Below are 21,673 nucleotides of genomic sequence, written 5' to 3' on the forward strand. Positions count from 1 at the left end.
TCCGACAACGTTTACAATTAAATCAAATGTGACGAGACAGGGTTACTGGCGGAAGGTGCAATTGGTGCTTAGCTTGGAATGTTGTAATAAGCAATGGTTGAACAGATAGCCAACAATTCCTGTTGGATACACAAATGATTACAATAATGCTATAGTGCCAGCTATGTAAAGGCAGGCAAGGCAATTGTTTGTCTTTTCCTTAAATCTCTAAAATGTTGCACCTTGTTTGGTATTGCATTGGTGAGTGCCAATACTTGTACCAATGTTGTACCAATGTGCTTCATTGTCGTGCCATGGAACATAGGTTTACATCCACACTCAGCACAGGATGAGATCCCAGTTTTATCCAGAATGCCAGAGTGTGAACTTCAGTAAGAGGGAAGGATGTTCAGTTCAAAGATCACTCTAGATAGTTCAGAAGCAGTTTTGACACAGGCCTAGGACATGGTAATCAACCCATACTCCACTAGCAGTGTGAATGAGTGGAGAAAATAACTGGGAAGTAGGATTCACCTATAAAGTAAATAAATGTTTTGTATTGCTTATAAAGCTGATATAATTGTTGGCTTTGCCATCAGTCAGGAAAAAATAGTGTTGAAACTGTCTGCAACTTTTTAGTTGCAAAATATCTGGTCCTGTGTTAAAGACGAGCCTAACTTTCTACTTCTCAAACATTGCCATTCAATTTGCTGTCTAATATTGTGCAACAGGATGTGCATCATGGTAATGGTACACAGCAGGCTTTCTACAGTGACCCCAACGTGTTGTACATTTCACTACATCGCTACGATGATGGCAACTTTTTCCCAGGAAGTGGAGCCCCAGATGAGGCAAGTAATTCAGATGGCAGCTAATGTTCTAGATAGAAAAAAGTCCATTCTTATGTCTTTTAAACCATAGATCACAGAATCAAAAAATTAATTAGTTTGGCTTGTAATCCTTTTCATAGTAACAAATTTATCAGGAAATTGGAATGCTTCATAATTAAATAATAGTGAAAACATGACTGCATTTATGATTTTTTTTTAATTGTTAGAAGTGCTGTCCTGATAACTAGCCTTCTAAAGTATATACAAAAACAGTTTTAATTCTGTTTGGTTTAATGAGTAATCTTTATTTGTTAAAGATGTAGTGATTGAGACTGCTTTAAATCAAATAAGAATATTCTTTTATAAACCAAGTATGTGTGCTCGTGATACTGATTCATTGTATAGCATAAAATAGTACAAAGAAAAATATTTACAATAGACATAAATACACAAGAATGTCAGGTATGAAGTACACATACCAGAATTCCAATGTTAAGTTTGGAGTTATAATGTAATTTTAAAAAATTGCATCAAGATAGGAAGGCACTATCTCCATGTTTAAAGTGTTCCTGATTTTTGGGCTTTAGGTTGGGACTGGCGCAGGCGTAGGATTTAATCTTAATATGGCCTGGACTGGCGGTCTGGATCCACCAATGGGAGATGCTGAATATTTGACTGCGTTTAGGTAAGACTTCAAAATATTCAGTGACATCAATAAAGATTGTGACCAGCGTTGTTAAGTGTTTAATGTAATAATTAATTTTCAGGAGATGTTTAAATTATTGTGTGTTCTTACATTTCATACATACATTAAACAGCACTCAAAAGCCAATAATTAAGGGGTCAGCAGTTTAATGCTATTGGAAGTGTGGATTAATAAAAACAACTCTTCTGGCGTGGCTGGATACAATAGCACTAGTGTGTTGAACTCCCAGCTAAAAGGCCGGAATCTTACCGGCGCTGCGATTGCCCGTCCGCTTTCAAAATGGCCGTGATTGACGAGGGGCGGAAGTCCATTTTGTACCCGCCTCCATGTTAATTTCCCAAGTGCCGGCTCTGCCTGTGGTTTGCAGACCTGGCACTAAGCGGTGGGCCGGATAATTGAGATACTTAACCTGCTTAAAGGTATTTAAGCAGCATTTTACCAGATCCTAACGACTTTTCCAAGTTTTTTTTTTTAAAGAGATTCTCTGTGCTCGGGGATCACGTTAGGAAAGTGTGTTGGGTTTTCAATGACTCTCCATTGCTGTGAATAGTTGACAGCTGCAAAAATGTTATAAAAGCTACCATTTCACAGCTGTTCAATTTCCAATCTTAGAACCTGGAGCCTTCAGGATTTGGAATACACTTTGCAGCTTTATGAAGGTTTGTGGTGTTTGCAGTGAACTTTCTATCCAGTGTCACCTCCTTGGAGCAATCTCTCCATTGACAGATCGCTTCTGTCATCTCAACTTCAGCTGCCATCTATTCTATCAGAATCGGTGCCCACCTCGATTAGCCCCAACCTTTTCCGCAATCCCCTGATACTGCACAGGACACAGGGCATCAGCACATGACAATAATGCTGCCTGGGAGGCCAGGGATGGCCTCACCATGGCCAGATTGACTTTGCTTGACGCTGTGCACTTTGATGCGCCGGGTTAACACCACCCCACACCAACAACATAAAGCATCCCTCCAATGCACAAGCCATTGGCGGGATAGGCGGTACCATTATATCTCACCATTCACTGCAACTCACTAAGCCATTTCCAAAGTTGCACACAGACCTGTCCAACAAGACAAAATGTTGAAAATAAAGATTTCAATGTTTGACAACACATCAACATAAACTTTACATGGACATTGGCTAAAAGACCCAATTGCCTACTCTTGTGTGTTGTTAGTTGAATGTTTGGACAAGGATGAGGTTGAGTGTGAGGGGTGGCTAGTGAGTTGGGGATTAAATAATGTAGATAGAGAGGGATGGGTGGAGGTGCAAGGTAAGTTGGTGTGAGTAAGAATGTGTAGGGGTAGGGTAGGGAAGGCAAGGCAGAGTGATGGGAATATGATGAGTGGCACAGAAGGCTTTGCAGTAACATTTTGTAAGCTACTGAGATCATTGAAAGGTGTGTGCCATTGCAGCCAGGTCCTCCTGACGATATCCTTGCTTGTGCCCTCCTGTGCAATGTGCAACCAGGCTGTGTTGGTGTTCTGGGCAGGTCTCTTTCACCCATAGGAAGGGAAGAGAACCTCCCTGCGTGCTGTGACGCCCTTCATAAGCATATGGGGGGAGTCATGGGAGTGCCTGGGTGCAGCCGTGCACCTTTGTGCAGTGTTTGTAGCACCTCAATGCTGTAGAACACTGACCGCATAGCTGTCAAAATGAATGTGGGCATGGTCCCTTTAAGGAAACCGGCTGATGATAGGTCATCAAATTATGTCATCAGACCTGCTTCCTTTTAATTGGCTGGGAACGTCGCAGGACGGGCTCGAGCCTAATCAGGAGAAAGTCATGAGGGGAACTGACATGGAGCCAGGAATGGGGTCGCAGCCTGCCCTGGCCATCGCCCGCCTCTCTCCTGCCTCGGTAGAAAAAATTGAGCCCAAAGATTCTTATTCAAATCCCCATCCCTAACATTCTCATTCAGGTTTTCCTTAGGGGCAACGCTTTGTCACACTTGGCTGCGTCAAAGGTTGGCTGCTGGTAGATCACCCAAGGATAAACCTGAACAGAGGATGTAGAGATGTCTACTGACTACACCGTTGCACTTTATTGACTGAAGAAGATTGTGTAGGTTTTGGAGAGGGTGGGGAATTCTGAATTATTCATTACAACTTACATTTATAAGAGTAATAGAAGCTGCAATCACAGAGTCAGGATGATAAGCTTACTGTTTGGAGCATTGGTGTCTCCTGTCATTCTGATCTCCAATCATTTATCCAGCAGAGAGAGAGAGAGCCTGTGGGTGGCGGGGGTTGGGGAAAGGAGAGCGAGTGAGAGAGAGCCTTTTGGGGGCGGGGGGGGGGGCGCAGGGGATCAGAGTGGAGAGAGGGAACTCCAGGAAGATGAATCACGTTCTTCCAAACCCCTGCTATGTGCAAGCTCTGTGTTACAAGGGACATCATTGGGGTGGATGAAATCCACAAGCCACGACACTGTCGCTATTCACTTCATACCCAATAAACCTGTTCACAATCCGCACACAGTGCCCCATCTGTGGGGGGGCGGGGGTCTGTTAGGTCTTGTGCTTGGGATAAGGGACTTCAGCTGGGGGAGGGATTCATTTGATCTGGGGTAAGGGACCTCGGCTGGAAGTTGGCTGGGAGAGGCAGCACATGTGCTGGGGTAAGGAACTTTCGCTTGCGGAGGCAGCACTTGTGCTGGGGTAATGGACTTTGGCTGGAACTTGATGGCTTTTGGGGAGATCTGTCCTCTGTGGCTTCTGGAGTCAAAATGGATCGAATTGCAAATTGGAAAGTCACTCAGAACTTGGTTCCAGTTACACACTCCAGAGGAATTTCAGGGTTTGGCTTATCCTCCAAGGGGACCGATCAGCAATACATTATGTGAAAATGGAGAGCCAATCAGAGAAATGGCTACCTTTCAGTTAGTACAAATAGATGCAGCCATTTTTTTTTAAGTGATTGCAGTTGTGCAAAGGCAGGATTGTTTGGTATTGTGGGAGATGGTGCCTTCTCACCTTTCCTTTTTAATCATATGTTTAATCATTTTTTTTCTTGACTCTTCCCACCAAGTTTCTCTTTTTTTCCCCATCCCTGAAAGTGTTGGGGTCCAGTTCCATAGCTACAGTGTCCTTCAATAAATTACTTTAAAAGCCATTTTTTGTGTGTTACAGTCGTTGGCATTGAGTGTTGTTATCTTTTTAACTATGGGGAGCAGGACCACCAAGCCTAACCTCTCTTCAGTCGACATCCAAACATGTACAGCTCCAGCAATCAGAAGCCAAGGCCAGTTGTAGCATCTCTTGTTGCATCAGCTCCAATCAGCAGTTTCAGGCTTTGTTTTATTTCTCATAAAATTGCACATCCGCTTTCACTATAAATAGCTTTATTGAGAATATGAATCATCCAAGTGTATAAATTACCGATGGAAATTCTTTGCCTTATTTTAGAATAGGTCAGTACAAAGTTTTAATATTGACTTATAAACCAGATACTTTGGAAAAAATAGTGCTTCTCGCAGCCCATGTATATTATTTGCAAACATCTGCTTTGAAAACTTGCAACCCAACCTTCAGATAATGCTGCAGAATGTGTTGATGCAATTGTTCATGCAAGAATGCAAGTTTTTTGTAGCCTCATTTACAACTTGTGTAGACTAAAAGCCATTGTGATGGAGTTTTTAATCTGTTGCCAAGTTTCTGGGGTGATGCCATGTATGTGAAGATTCTAAGTTAACATATTTTAACCAACTTTTTTCTGCAAGTTGTTTCACCGATTTCTAGTGAAATAATGCTTTGAAGTATATAGTTTATAGCACGCACGGGCTTAGGAAGAAATTGCAACAGGTCATATATTCAGCAGTTTGCAGGTCTCCAGAGACAATAGATGCCTTCAAGGCAGCACCTTGTTATTTAGACCCATAGAATGCCACGGGGATCAAACCTAAGATGAAAAAAGATAAGATAATTGGACATAATGAAATCCAGAAGGCACTCGGTTTCACCATGAACTTGGAAGTAGAGTGTAGAATTGAACTTAATTCAAACCAGCTCTTGGAAATGCCAAATGCAAGGACTTTGAAGTTTGTGAGGAATCAGAAGTACATTACGCTCGATGGTGGTTATAGATACGTGTTTTAACCCATAATGGTGCTGAGCGGAAAGTATTCAGATTATAAACATTGCGGTCATGAGAACGGAAGAAAATACAAGTTGGTATGCATGAGCAGTTTTCTTTTAATCAACTTGCACTCTTGAATATAGCACATGGAACAAGGACAAAAGCTAGTTACAAATAGACTGGGAATTTGTCAAACAGCAATTGTGAATGAAACTTAAAATGGATAAGGGCTGGAATCGCTTCATAAATGAATAACATACTAAAATATAAATTACATCAAACCATTCAGTTTCCAAAGAGTTCCTCTCTTTGCTGATGTGAGCATGCTGCCATCAGAAACAAATCAAACATTCAGTCCAGTCCTATTGGAAAGCAATTAGTTTTAAAATACGTATATAATTAGACGTATAATTTTTTTTTTAAAAGAAGTCAGGTGTAGCAATATGCTGTGCTATGAAATGGTAGGGTGCAGGCTTTACCTTTGTGTCTTTCCCCACTTACTAAGTTCCTAATTTCGATCAGAGCCGTTGCAGAAGGCATTCAGTGAGGGGTAGACCCTTCTACACATTGAGAAAAATTGAAGGAAGTGTCGCCATAAGTTACTTTTACACAGTTCCCAATAGCTAGTTACAAAGCCATGAAATGGGAAACGTGGGAACTGGTAGATGCCCAGCTTTTCAGTCAGGAAGTCGAATGTTGCAAAGACAATCCTAAAATTTACCACGAAGAAAAATTATGTTTACTAAAAGACAAGAAAATGTGTAATTGTGAATGAAACTTAAAATGGATAAGGGCTGGAATCGCTTCATAAATGAATAACATACTAAAATATAAATTACATCAAGCCATTCAGTTTCCAAAGAGTTCCTCTCTTTGCTGATGTGAGCATGCTGCCATCAGAAACAATCAAGCATTCAGTCCAGTCCTATTGGAAAGCAAAATGAAGAAAGTGTTGTTAAATCTTTGTCCTGTCAGTCAATTTGCAACATGATAGACTTTCCTTTGTGTTTTAAGTCTTGGTGCATCTAACAAAAGCAACTTTCCATTTCCATGGTGCTAGTGCTGATCTTAGCACTAATCAACATTAAATGTTTCCCTCCGGTGCGCATTGTATTTTGCATGACCCAACCAAACGTGTATGTATATTTTACTGAAATCATTGAGATGTAAATGACTGGTTCAGCTAATTTTAAGGAATTCAGCATCATATACTTCAGAAAGTTGTTCTGAATATAGTGGCATCTGCAGTTTTCTATGCTGGTGTGCACTGACTTGCCAAAGGCCTTCACAACAAGAAAATATTGTTTAGGACAGCCCATCATTCCTCGTACAGAAAAAAAAATCTGTGAGGAAATGCTGAGAAAAATCAGTCCAATCTCCCAGATTCAAAGCAATAGGCAAGATTGTCAGAAGCATTTCAATGAAATCAGCAGCCCGACCTACACAAAACTGGCTGCCACAATGATGATTGAAGCTGGACTTAGTACCGAGTCTAAAGGAGCTCACGCCACCTGACAGAATCATCTCCTTGCTTAACAAAGAGGATGTAAAAGCAGAGGATTTGAAACTCTGGCTTTTGCATGGAAAGCAGTCCAGTTGTAAACAATTAAATATAGCAATTTATTTGCCTTCTGAAATGGACATATGTTTGGTAATCATTTTTATTATAGTTATACTACACGAGTTATTGCAATTATTCAAACATGCACAATTTTATCCCTTTTTTCTTTTGGGGGTTGTAATACTGTATAAGAGAGCACATGTCTGATTTATGCCCGTAAAGCAGCATTTTACCATCTTTTCTCAAGTGTTGGTGCTGTTATTCGCTTATTTTATTTATTGTTTGGTATGTTAATTTTACATCCATTTCATCGACTTCATTAAAAGTTCTTTGTCTGAACGCACGCAGTATTCGTAACAAGATAGATGAGTTGACAGCACATATAGATATAAATGGGTATGATCTGATAGCCATTACAGAGATGTGGTTGCAAGGTGACCAAGGCTGGTAACTGAATTTTCAGGGCTATTTGACAATTAGGAAGGATAGACAGAAAGGAAAAGAAGGTTGGGTAGCTCTGTTAATAAAGATTGGGATTAGTGTAGTAGTGAGAAATGATACTGGCTTAAGATCAAGATGTAGAATTAGTTTGGGTGGAGGTAAGAAATAATAAGGGGAAGAAGTCACTTGTGGACATAGTATATAGGCCCCCTAACAGTAGCTACACTCTTGGACATTATATAAATCAAGCAATAATGGAGGCTTGTAAGAAAGTTACAGTAATCATCATGGGTGATTTTAATTTTCATATTGATTGGACAAATCAAATTGGCCACGGTAGCCTTGCGGAAGAGTCCATAGAGTGTATCCGGGATGGTTTCCTTGAACAGTACATTGAAGAACCAGCCAGGTAGCAGGCTATCTTAGATCCGGTACTGTGTAATGAGACCGGATTAATAAATGATCTCATAGTAAAGGATTCTCTAGGAAAGAGTGATCATAGCATGGTTGAATTTCAAATTCAGTTGGAGGGTGAGAAAGTTGGGTCTCAAACCAATGTCCTGATCTTAATTAAAGGCAATTGCAAAGGTATGAAGGCAGAGTTGGTTAAAGTGAACTGAGAAAATAGATTAAAGTGTAAGACGGTTGATGAGCAGTGGCAGACATTTAAGGAGATATTTCATAACTCAACAAAAGTATATTCCAGTGAGAAGGAAAGACTTTAAGAGAAAAAAACCCATCTGTAGCTAACTAAGATAGTAAAGGATCGTATCAAGTTGAAAACAATGGCATACAATGTTGCCAAGACTAGTGGGAGGCCAGAGGATTGGGAAATGTTTTTAAACCAGCAAAGGATGACTAAAAAAAAATGAAGGGGAAGATGGATTATGAGAGTAAACTAGCAAAAAATATAAAAACAGATAGTAAGAGCTTCTACAAGTATATAAAAAGGAAAAGAGTAGCTAATGTAAACGTTCGTCCCTTAGAGGATGAGACTGGGGAATTAATAATGGGGAACGGGGAAATGGCAGCGACTTTGAACAAATATTTTGTATCTGTCTTCACGGTAGAAGACACAAAAAAAACTCCCTATAATTGATAATCAAGGGGCTGGTGGTGGGGGGTGGGGTGGGGAGGGGGACTTAAAACGATCACTATCACTAAAGAAAAAGTACTCGGTAAAATAATGGAACTAAAGGTGGACAAGTCCCCTGGACCTCATGGCCTGCATCCTAGGATCTTAAAAGAAATGGCTACAGAGATAGTGGATGCATTGGTGGCAATCTGCCAAAATTCCATGGAGTCTGGCGAGGTCCCGGTGGATTGGAAAATTGCAAATGTAATGCCCCTATTTTAAAAAGGAGGGAGACAGAAAGCAGTAAACTATAGACCAGTTAGCCGAACATCTGTCTTTGGGAAAATGCTGGAGTCCATTATTAAGGAAGCAGTAGCAGGACATTTGGAAAATTATAATAGTCAAGCAGAGTCAGCATGATTTTATGAAATGGAAATCATGTTTGGCAAATTTGCTGGAGTTCTTCGAGGATGTAACGAGCAGGGTGGATAAGGGGGAACCAGAGGATGTCGTGTATTTGGATTTCTAGAAGCCATTCGATAAGATGTAACCCAAAAGGTTACTGCACAAGATAAGAGCTCACGGGGTTGGGGATAATATATTGGGGCTAAAATTGAGATCGGAGGCTTCACGTGGGCGGATGCCTCCGACCTGGAAAATTTCGACGGGAGGAGCGTGAGATTCCATTGAGGAGGCCTTCTCTTCCCATGCTGCAAAGTGCCCTCCCGTCCTCAAGGTTCCCACGCAGAAGATGCAGTCACTTGTGACTACTCAATCAATCAAGTAAAGTATTCTCAATTAATAGCTGTGGGAACTCTATATCTACGAGTTCTCATTGCTATTAATTGAGGGGAAAAAAAACAAATTAAAATAACACCAAATTAAAAATTAAAAACACACCTCACATAATTAAAATTAATTGAAATTAAAGTTAATAAATATCTTAATGGGCAGGGTTTTTAAAAATAAAATGTTTTTTTAATTTAATTATATTTTTGTATGTTTTTAAACTCTTAACACCTGTAAAAGTAGGCTGGGTGCCTGCTTTTATCAGACGCTAGAATTTTAAGGACATTTGCTGGGCAAGATATGGGTAAGTACCACAATTTTGCCCTTGCAAATGTCCTCGCTCCCGATATACAGATGATCTGTCAAGCTCCAGCTTGACTGATCGGAAAACTCTACGGACTCGGGCAGGCTGGAATTTCCAGGCCATTAGCATGGATAGAGGATTGGTTAACTAACAGAAAATAGAGAGTCGGGTTAAATGGGTCATTTTCAGGTTGGCAAACGGTAACTAGTGGGGTGCCACAGGGATCGGTGCTGGGGCCGACACTATTTACAATCTATATTAATGACTTGGATGAAGGGACCGAGTGTAATATAGCCAAGTTTGCTGATGATACAAAGTGGATGGGAAAGCAAGTTGTGAGGAGGACACAAAGAATCTCCAAATGGATATAAACAGGCTAAGTGAGTGGGAAAACATTTGGCAGATGGAGTATAATGTGAGAAAGTGTGAGTTTATCCATTTTGGCAGAAAAAATAAAAAAGCAAATTATTATTTAAATGGAGAGAGTTTACAAAATGCTTTTTGCAAGGGGGATAGAGTATAAAAGCAGAGACGGTCTGCTATAACTGTGCAGGGTATTGGTGAGGCCACGCCTAGAGTACTGCGTACAGTTTTGGTCTTATTTCAGGAAGGATATACTTGCATTGGAGGCAGTTCAGAGAAGGTTCACTATGTTGATTCTGGAAATGAAGTGGTTGACTTATAAAGAAAGGTTGAGCAGGTTGGACCTATACTCACTGGAGTTTAGAAGAATGAGAGATAATCTTTTTGAAACATATAAGATACTGAGAGGGCTCGGCAAGGTAGATGCAGAGAGGATGTTTCCACTCGTGGGGGAACCTAGAACGAAGACTCATCGTTTCAGAATAAGGGGTCGACCATTTAAAACGGAGATGAGGTGGAATTTCTTCTGAGGGTTGGAAATCTGTGGAATTCTCTGCCCCAGAGAGCTGTGGAGGCTGGTTCATTGAATAAATTTAAGGTGAAGATAAACAGATATTTGAACGATAAGAGAGTGAAGGGTAATGGGGAGCGGGGCAGGGAATGGAGCTGAGCCCAAGATCAGAACAGCTAAGATCTTATTAAATAGCAGAGCAGGCTCAAGGGGCCAAATGGTCTACTCCTGTTCCTATTTCCTATGTTCTTTTTCCCCTTCTCTGTCTTGCCATGCTATATAGCATTCACTAGTTGAGTAGACAGAAAGGGCTTTTCTACTTTTGCCAGATGTAGTTTTGTACCTGAGATTTTCCCATAGGGTAAATTCAAGGCAAAGCATGGAAAAGGGGAAAATTCATTTCCAGACAGGAAATCTTCCAGTGAATCTCTTTCCCCGTCCCCACCCGAATCATGCCCTCGTACCTACTAGCAGCTTGCCAGAAACCAGTATAGAATGCATGTTTACCCTCCCAGCTAGTAGGTAGTGTGGGGTAGACACCTCAAGTTGCTGGAGAATATCACCAACGATGTCTCCCTAAGATCCTGAAAATCCCCTGGGAGGACAGATGCGCCAACGTTAGCATCCTCGACCAGGCCAACATCCCCAGCATTGAAGCACTGACCACACGCAATAGCTCCGCTGGGCAGGCCACATTGTTCGCATGCCTGACACGAGACTCCCAAAGCAAGCGCTCTACTCGGCAAACGAGCCAAAGGTGGGCAGAGGAAACGTTTCAAGGACACCCTCAAAGCCTCCTTGATAAAGTGCAACATCCCCACCGACACCTGGGAGTCCCTGGCCAAAGACCGCCCTAAGTGGAGGAAGTGCATCCAGGAGGGCGCTGAGGGCTCAGCGCCGAGAGCATGCAGAAATCAAGCGCAAGCAGCGGAAAGAGCGTGCGGCAAACCTGTTCCACCCACCCCTTCCCTCAAAGATTGTCCCACATGTGACAGGGACTGTGGTTTTCGTATTGGACTGTTCAGTTACCTAAGAACTCATTTTTAGAGTGGAAGCAAGTCTTCCTCGATTCCGAGGGACTGCCTTTGATGATGAGTGTGGGGAGGGGAAAAAAGTAAGAGGAACATGGTGAGGGATATAACCTGCATAGGGGCAAAAGAGATTCTTTGGAGGATTTCCCGTCTGGAGATGCCCCCTTTTCCATCGTTCCCTTGAATTTACTCTATGGGGAATCACAGATACAAAACTACATCTGACAAAAGTAGCAGAGCCCTTTCTGTATGTCTTTGGTGTGCAGTGCATGTAATTAATTCTGTGGGGGGGCGATGAGAAAAATGTGCTATTCAAAATTGTAGCATTATTGTATAATAAAAATAATAGCATCCAAATAAACATATTGATATAATCTAGTTTTCTATGGTATTCAAAATTTGCTACAACACGTTCCACCTCCTCCCATAGACAGCAGCTGTCGCACACCCAGGATCAGCCATCCTGAGGAATCTGTTGTGAGCATTAACATGTCTGCTTTTATATACCCTGACTGAATTAAGACCAGGTAAAGCTTGGTTTAATTAAAGGCAGGAATTAGTGTTGGAAAAGTGGGTGAGCAGTGTAAATAAATACAAAAACACTCTCTCTCTGTATTGATAGAAAATTTACCAAGGAGGAGGGATTAGGGTAGTACAGCTTCAAAGGGGATTTTGGTATGAACAGTGGCACTCCTGCAATGTGCAGCCACATCTGAGTGCAACGTGGCAAGGGCAAACCGTCAGCCATGGTTGGGTCCAATAATGCCTATTGTAGCCTATTTATATTTGCGATGCCTTATGACCGGATCCTGAAAATTGACAGACAAGCAGTTGAAACAACGATTTAATACCTGTTTGTGCAAACATTTAGTATTTTACTACATGCTGGCAGCTATGGCAGGAGCAATTGTAGGGGGAGGAATGGATGGGGGTGGTGTGGGGTAAGAAATTGTATTGCCGATGAAGTGATCAGTAATGTAACGCTTTCAATGCAAAACCAGGTATAGTGGAAGAAATTTTGCAACACACAAATATCTTGATTGTGCTAAAGACTCAGCTGTAATTGAAATGCTGTAATCAGGTCCGTTACTTTTTTCTCTTTTTAAGATGAGCAAATTTCCAATAGGATAACGATCATAGATAGGCTGGAGGAATGAGCGGACATGTGGCAGATGAAATTTAAAGCAGAAAAGTGTGAGGTGATACATTTTGGTAGAAAAAGTGAGAAGAGGAAATATAAACTGAAGGGTACAATCCTAAAGTGGATACATGAATAGAGAGACCAAGGAGTATAAAAGCAAAATACTGCAGAAATAAAAATAGAGAATGCTGGAAATCTTAGCGGGTCAGGCAGCATCTGTGGAGAGAAAAACAAAGTCAACGTTTCGGGTCGACGACCCTTCGTCAGAACCCTTTGAGATCTAGAGGTATATGTGCACAGATTGTTAAAGGTGGCAAGGCAGGTTGAGAAAGCGGTTAAAAAAGCTTATGAGATCCTGGGATGCATGAATAAAGGTATAGCGTACAAAAGCGTGGAAATTATGATGAACCTGTATAAAACACTGGTCCAGCCTCAACTGGAGTATTGTGTCCAATTCTGGGCACTGCACTTTAGGAAGAATATGAAGGCCTTAGAGAGGGTGTAGAAAAGATTTACGAGAATGATTCCAGGGATAAGGGACTTCAGTTACGTGGATAAAATGTAGACGCTGGAGTAGTTCTCCTTCAGAACACAGAAGGTTGAGAGGAGATTTGATAGGTGTGTTCAAAATCATAAAGGGTGTAGAATAGAGAGAAACTATTTCCATTGGCAGGAGAGTCGAGAACCAGTTTTAAGGTGATTGGCAAAACAACCAAAGGCGACATAAGGAAAAACATTTTTACACAGTGAGTGGTTCGGATCTGGAATGCACTGCCTGAAAGGGTGGTGGAGGCAGACTCGATCATTGCTTTCAAAAGGAAGTTGGATAAGAACCTGAAAGAAAAAAAATTACAGGGTTACGGGGAAAGGGAAAGGTGGGGGGGCACTAGCTGAAGTGCTCTTGCAGAGAGTCAGCACGGGCCAAATGGCCGCCTTCCGTGCTGTAACCATTCTATGATTCTATGATCCTCTTGTTTTTAATGGTGCTTGTTCCATCATCGTAGAGTGGCAGCAAAACTATAGGTCAGGTGATTGTTGGGTGCAACATGCAGGCTTATAAATGTCTTAAGTGGTTATTAGTGATGTGCTTCAAAATAAAACCATGCTGGTCAGTGTGTCTAGCAGATGTCCTATTTCATGGCCAGACATGCATGCCGAGAACTATTCCAACGTTACCGGAGCCAGAGTACTGTTGTGGAAAGAGTTAACTCTTTCTCCAAAGACTAATGTTACCAACATAATCATGTAAGCGATGATCTGTATATGAAGAACACCCAAGTTATTTTTAAAGCTGCTTGTATTTTTGCTGGTTCCACCCCCTCCGCCTCTCTCCTCTCTTTTCCCCCCCCCCCCCTTTAGATTTTCCTCTGCCATGCACCTTTCTTCCTATCAAGAAGGTGGGTATGTAACCTGTCTACACACCTCTGCCAATGCTGCCTCTAACTTGTAACTAGAAATGTGGACAAAAATGGTCTTCAATTTCAATTTGTTTTAATTATTTTCTCTCTCTTTCTCCGCCACCCCATTTCATATGAAGACGTATCCTGTCTTCCGCTTGCCATCTGCCCCACCTGCCTCAATGGAGTTGTATAATTCGCTATGAACACAATTGCTATTTGTGTGCTTTACCATTGAATTGCATAGAATTCTGGACTTATTTTTTTCTAAGCAGAATGAGCCACACTTGAGATTTAACCTAAGCTAGTGTTTTGCATAGGAAGAAAAAGAATCATGAGCTTTACCTTGAGCATCTACTTTTCTGTGCATGTTTGTCATTCCTAATAGTCATCCTAATATAGGCTGCGATCGTAATATTGTAAAGGGAAGAGAAAGGGAAGAATTTTTGAAGTGTGTTCAGGAAAACTTTCTGGATGAGTATGTTTCTGGCCCGACGAGGGAGGAGGCATTGCTGGATCAGGTTCTGGGGAATGTGGTGGGTCAAGTGGAGCAAGTGTCAGTAAGTGAGCATTTAGGGAACAGTGCTCATAGTATCATAAGGTTTAGATTGGAAAAGGACAAGGAGCAATCTAGAGTAAAAATGTTTAACTTGGGGGAAGGCCAATTTCAGTAGGGTGAGAACGGATCTGGCCCAGATAAACTGGAATTAAAGATTGGCAGGCAAAACTAGTGAAACAATGGATTGCCTTTAAAGAGGAAATAGTTTGCGTACAGTCGAGGTACATTCCCACGAGGGGCAAAGGTAGGGCAACTAAAGTCAGAGCTCCCTGGATGATGAAACAAATAGAGAATATGATGAAGCAGAAAAAGAGCGAACATGACAGATGTTGGGTTGCAAATACATCTGAGGATCTGGCTATATATAGAAAGGTCAGAGGAGAAGTGAAAAAGAAAATAAGAGAGGCAAGGAGAGGGTGTGAGAATAGAATGGCAGCCGACATAAAAGGTAATCCAAAAATATTCTATCGGCATATAAATAGTAAGAGGAGGGGTGGGGCCAATTAAAGACAAATAAAGAGACCAATGCATGGAGACAGAGGGTATGGCTGAGGTACTAAATGAGTACTTTGCATCTGTCTTCACCAAGGAAGATGATGCTGCCATAGACATAGTGAAAGAGGAGGTAGTGGAGACACTTGATAGGATAAAAATTGATGAAGAGGAGGCATTAGAAAGGCTGGCTGTACTTAAAGTAGATAAATCACCAGGAGCAGGTGGGATGTATCCTAAGATGCTGAGGGAATTGAGGACAGAAATCGTGGAAGTACTGGCCATAATATTCCAATCCTCCATAGATACGGGGGTGGTGCCAGAGGACTGGAGAATTGCAAATGTTACACCATTGTTCAAAAGATGAACCCAGCAACTACAGGCTAGTCAGTTTAACCTCGGTAGTGGGGAAGCTTTTAGAAACAGTAATCAGGGACAAAATTAACAGTCACTTGGATAGGGGTGGATTAATTAAGGAAAGCCAGCACGGATTTGTTAAATGCAAATTGTGTTTAACCAACTTGATCGAGTTTTTTGATGAGGTAACAGAGCGGGTTGATGAGGGTAATGCGGTTGACGTAGTGTACATGGATTTCCAAAAGGCGTTCGATAAAGTGCCACATAATGGACTTTTCTTGATGTACATTAATGACTTGGACGTGAGTGTACAGGGCATAATTTCAGTATTTGCAGATGACACAAAACTTGGAAGTATAGTGAACAGTGAGGAGGAAAGTGATAGACTTCAGGAAGACATAGACAGGCTGGTGAAATGGGCAAACGCCATGGCAGGTGAGATTTAATGCAGAAAAGTGTGAAGTGATTCATTTCGGTAGAAAGAATGAGGAGAGGACATATAAACTAAATGGTACAATCCTAAAGGACGTGCACGAACAGAGAGACCCTGAGGGTATGTGTGCATAAATCATTGAAGGTGGCAGGGCAGATTGAGAAAACAGTTAAAAAAGCTTACGGGATCCTGGGCTTCATAAATAGAGGTATAGAGTACATAAGTGTGGAAATTATGATGAACCTGTATAAACAATGGTTTGGCCCCAACTGGAGTATTGTGTTCAATGCTGAGCAGCACACTTTATGTGAAGGCCTTAGAGAACGTACAGAAAAGATTTACGAGAATGATTCCAGGAATGAGGGACTTCAGTTACGATTATAGACTAGAAAAGCTGGGGTTGTTCTCCTTTGGAGCAGAGACGATTGAGAGGAGATTTGATAGAGGTATTCAAAATCATGAGGGATCTAGACAGGGTAGGTAGAGCGAAACTGTTCCCATTGGCAGTTGGGTCGAGAACCAAAGGACACAGATTTAAGGTGATTGGCAAAAGAATCAAAGGCGACGTAAGAAAAAAAACTTTTATGCAGCGAGTGGTTAAGATCTGGAATGCACGGCCTGAAAGTGTGCTGGAGGCAGACTCAATTTTATCTTTCAAAAGGGAGTTGGCTAAGTGACTGAAGGAAAAAAAATTGCAGGGCTACGGGGAAAGGGGAATGGGACTAGCCGAGAGTCGGCACGGGCTCAACTGGCCAAATGGCCTTCCGTGCTGTAACCATTCTATGATTCGTAGACCTCAAGGTTAGAAATTTCAGGTCATTTAACTTGTTGGCCACATTAATATTACCCACCTCAATTATACCTTTCAGCAGTGGGAAGAAATGATAATTTTAGAACCGTGACCACTCAGACTTTGCACTGAAAGCCCCCTCCCTCTCCTCTACTTTAAAGCAGGAAAAGAAAAATTTGCAGCATGTGTAATAGCTGCTCAAAATACTCCTTGAGTACTTTACAGTGAGGTTGGTTTTATGTAAAAGCTTGAGGGCCTCTTAACATATTTTGTGTTTCTTTAATGTTTTTCACAGTAAAAGTCAAATCAGCTATTAACCTCATTCTAATAGTCTTTTGGCTGAACCACACTCCATTTGTTCTTGTATATGTACAGCTAACTCCACTCGCCACAAGTTACCTTATATAGGTTAGTTTAATCCATATATGTTGCTGCTTTATTATTTTGGTAACTTATGAGGTAAAGTTTTTTTTCCCCATTGCCCCTTAACTTTGTGCCTGTAATATGTTCATAACAAAAACTCCCTTATTCCATATATACACGTGTCCGAGTCAACTTCAAGAAATAATTATAGCTCCACAAGTGAGGCTGACCGAAAAACTCAAGAGACAAGTCAAAAGTGAATTATAGTCTGCTTAATGAGTTCACTGCTGGCTTCTTCTGTATCTTCTGTTTAGTCCGTGTTTCAAAAGAACACTATTTTCATGAAGAAATTTGGCAAACCTTTTGCTTTTGTTCACAAACGCAGAGCAGAATGACCCATGTCATTTTAATGCAAACCATTTGCATGTGGCATCATCATTGTGACAAAAATGAAGCATACTTTTCTGACTCCTCTTTCTCCCCAATACACAAAGCCAGTATGAGGACAGTACCTCTTTAAAATTCTTAGGTTTAGAAAAAAACAAGTTTGCTGATGAAATTGTGGTGCACAAATAGAGGTTACAACAAATACACATATTAAGATGTTAAACTTGATACCAGAAATGATGTAATTGGGATTACAGAGACATGGCTCCAGGGTGACCAAGGCTGGGAACTCAACATCCAAGGGTTTTCAAGGAAAGATAGACTGAAAGGAAAAGGAGGTGGGGTAGCGTTGCTGGTTAAAGAGGAGATTAACGCACCAGATAGGAAGGACATTAGCGTGGATGAGGTGGAATCTGTATGGGTAGAGCTGCAGAACACCAAAGGACAGAAAACACTAGTGGGAGTTGTGTACAGATCACCAAACAGTCATAATGAGGTTGGGGATCGCATCAAACAGGAAATTAGGGATGTGTGCAATGAAGGTACATCATGGACGACTTTAATCTACATATAGATTGGGCTAAACAAACTGATAGCAGTACGGTGGAGGAGGATTTCCTGCAGTGTATAAGGGATGGTTTTCTCGACCAATATGTCGAGGAACCAACTAGAGAGCTGGCCATCCTAGACTGGGTGTTGTGTAATGAGAGAGGATTAATTAGCAATCTTGTTGTGTGAGGCCCCTTGGGGAAGAGTGACCATAATATGGTAGAATTCTTCATTTAAGATGGAGAGTGACACAGTTAATTCCAGAAACTAGGGTCCTGAACTTAAAGAAAGGTAACTTCGATGGTATGAGACATGATTTGGCTAGAATAGACTGGCGAATGATACTTAAAGGGTCGACGGTGAATAGGCAATGGCAAACATTTAAAGATCACATGGGTGTACTTCACCAATTGTACATCCCTGTCTGGCGTAAAAATAAAACGGGGAAGGTGGCTCAACCGTGGCTTACAAGGGAAATTAGGGATGGTGTTAAATCCAAGGAAGAGGCATATAAATTGGCCAAAAAAAGCAGCAAACCTGAGGACTGGGAGAAATTTAGAATTAACAGAGGAGGACAAAGGGTTTAATTAGGAGGGGAAAATAGAGTATGAGAGTAAGCTTGCAGGGAACATAAAAACTGACTGCAAAAGCTTCTACAGATACGTGACGAGAAAAAGATTAGTGAAGACAAATGTAGGTCCCTTACAGTCAGAATCAGGTGAATTTATAATGGGGAACAAAGCAATGGCAGACCAATTGAACAAATACTTTGTGTCTTCCTTAGTAAAGATAGAACCAAATAACCTTCCGGAAATACTAGGGGACCGAGGGTCTAGCGAGAAGGGAGAACTGAGGGAAATCTTTCTAAGTTAGCAAGTTGTGTTAGGAAAATTGATGGGATTGAAGGCCGATAAATCCCCAGGGCCTGATAGTCTGCATCCTGGAGTACTTAAGAAAGTGGCCCTAGAAATAGTGGATGGATTGGTGGTCATTTTCCAACATTCTATAGACTCTGGATCAGTTCCTATGAACTAGGGGGTAGCTAATGTAACCCCACTTTTTTTAAAAAAGGAGGGAGAGAGAACGGGGAATTATAGACCGGTTAGCCTGACACTGGTAATGGGGAAAATGTTGAAATCAATTATTAAAGACAAACTAGCAGCGCATTTGGAAAGCAGTGACAGGATCGGTCCAAGTCAGCATGGATTTATGAAAGGGAAATCATGCTCGACAAATCTTCTCGAATTTTTTTGAGGATGTAACTAGTAGAGTGGGCAAAGGGGAGCCAGTGGTTGTGGTGTATTTAGACTTTCAAAAAGCTTTTGACAAGGTCCCACACAAGAGATTAGTGTGCAGAATTAAAGCACATGATATTGGGGGTAATGTATTGATGTGGATAGAGAACTGGTTGGCAGACAGGAAGCAAAGAGTAGGAATAAACGGATCCTTTTCAGAATGGCAGGCAGTGACTAGTGGGGTACCGCAAGGTTCAGAGCTGGGACCCCAGCTATTTACAATATACATTAATGATTTAGACGAAGGAATTGAATGTAATATCTCCAAGTTTGCAGATGACACTAAGCTGTGTGGCAGTGTGAGCTGTGAGGAGGATGCTAAGAGGCTGCAGGATGACTTGGACAGGTTAAGTGCGTGGGCAAATGGCAGATGCGGTATAATGTCGATAAATGTGAGGTTATCCACTTTGGTGGCAAAAACAGGAAGGTAGATTATTATCTGAATGGTTAGTAATGGGGAGATGCAACGAGACCTGGGTGTCATGGTACATCAGTCATTGAAAGTTGGCATACAGGTACAGCAGGTGGTGAAAAAGGCAAATGGCATGTTGGCCTTCATAGCGAGAGGATTTGAGTATAGGAGCAGGGAGGTCTTACTACAGTTGTACAAGGCCTTGGTGAAGCCACACCTTGAATATTGTGTACAGTTTTGGTCTCCTAATCTGAGGAAAGGCATTCTTGTTATTGAGGGAGTGCAGCGAAGGTTCACCAGCCTGATGCCTGGGATGACAGGACTGACATATGAATGAAGACTGGATCGACTAGGCTTATATTCAATGGAATTTAGAAGAATGAGAGGAGATCGCATAGAAACATATAAAATTCTGACGGGATTGGACAGGTTAGATGCAGGAAGAATGTTCCCGATGTTGGGGAAGTCCAGAACCAGGGGTCACAGTCTAAGGATAAGGGGTAAGCCATTTAGGACCGAGATGAGGAGAAACCTCTTCACTCAGAGTTGTGAGCATGTGGAATTCTCTACCACAGAAAGTTGCTGAGGCCAGTTCGTTAGATATATTCAAAAGGGAGTTAGATGTGGCCCTTATGGCTAAAGGGTTCAAGGGGTATGGAGAGAAAGCAGGAATGGGGTACTGAAGTACATGATCAACCATGATCATATTGAATGGTGATGCAGATTCGAAGGGCCGAATGACCTATTGCTGCACCTATTTTCTATTTTTCTATGTATCTTCTACTCATTCTATTTCTGGAGAAACTGGGATGTCTCAGTGAGCTCCTACCCCACCATTGCACATGATCAGCTTCTGGAGACTATAGATGATGAGTCTGTGTTTGAGAAATGTCCCTGGCCTGTTTTTGCCACAAAACAAAGGAAAAATAGAAAGATGGACTTTTTGATGTTGATAATTTAAATGCACCAGATCAGTATTACAGTGGGAAAGGATGTCTTCCAACTTCCAAAAGATTTATTGCATACTATGTGATTTGTTGCAGGTGCTATTTTAAATAGTGGTCATTTCATTACTTGCTCGAAGATTAATATTTCTTCTTTATGAAATGATGTGGTCTTTTCTGAACAAATGGCATTGACATGTCACAAAGACAAATTGTAATCGCATTTAAATGTCATCAATTCACCTGATGTGTCCATGCCAAATCAGTGGGCTCAATTTTCCCCAATGTGTTTTTTGGCATATTGCAAGAGTTACGCCCATTTTTTTTGTCCCCGACTACTCCAAAAAATAACTAGCAAGTTTCCCCATTCTATTTTTTGAAATTTGCGTTGCGCAGCCTGTCCTTTAGCTGCGGAGGGTGGAGAATAATGTCTGCGTCGAAAAAATGATGCCACCCTTTCTGCACATGCGCGGGGAAAAACATTTTTTTGGCTGCTATGGCCGTGCATGCCAGTACAGCTCCTGGTCTGCATTCGGCCATTTTTAAAGAGCCAGTTGTGTGTGAGAACTTTAATTCTCATTGGAAAAATCAGAGCTGTAATACAATATGCAATGCGGCTCAAAGACCAAGAATTTCTTACAGGATGAAGTAGAGGCAGTAGTTACTGTAATTGGGGCCAAATGGCACGAGATGGACACCAGCAGAGGTCACACAAAAGTTTCACCAAAAGAAATGAAGAAACGCTGGCAACTTGCAAAAGATTACTGTGCAATGGTGACCACCCTGAGGTCTGGAGGCCAGTGCAAAAAGTCGCAGGACCTTGGTCAAGTAGTTAGCGTAAGTAATATTTTCATTTATTCAACGGAATTCCAATTGGAAATGTGA

The 21,673-nt window shown here is 41.5% G+C and overlaps 1 protein-coding gene across 1 annotated transcript in view; it reads left to right on the forward strand.

Moving 5' to 3' along the window:
• Positions 1-21,673, forward strand: part of hdac4 (histone deacetylase 4) — a 625,953-nt gene that overhangs the window by 559,692 nt on the left and 44,588 nt on the right. Inside the window, exons 19-20 of the mRNA XM_070873855.1 lie at positions 711-830; positions 1,397-1,494. Coding sequence (XP_070729956.1) covers positions 711-830; positions 1,397-1,494 — 218 coding nt within the window. The remainder of the gene's footprint in view (positions 1-710; positions 831-1,396; positions 1,495-21,673) is intronic.

Source organism: Pristiophorus japonicus, chromosome 3, assembly GCF_044704955.1.
Source record: "Pristiophorus japonicus isolate sPriJap1 chromosome 3, sPriJap1.hap1, whole genome shotgun sequence".
Taxonomy (NCBI): domain Eukaryota; kingdom Metazoa; phylum Chordata; class Chondrichthyes; family Pristiophoridae; genus Pristiophorus; species Pristiophorus japonicus.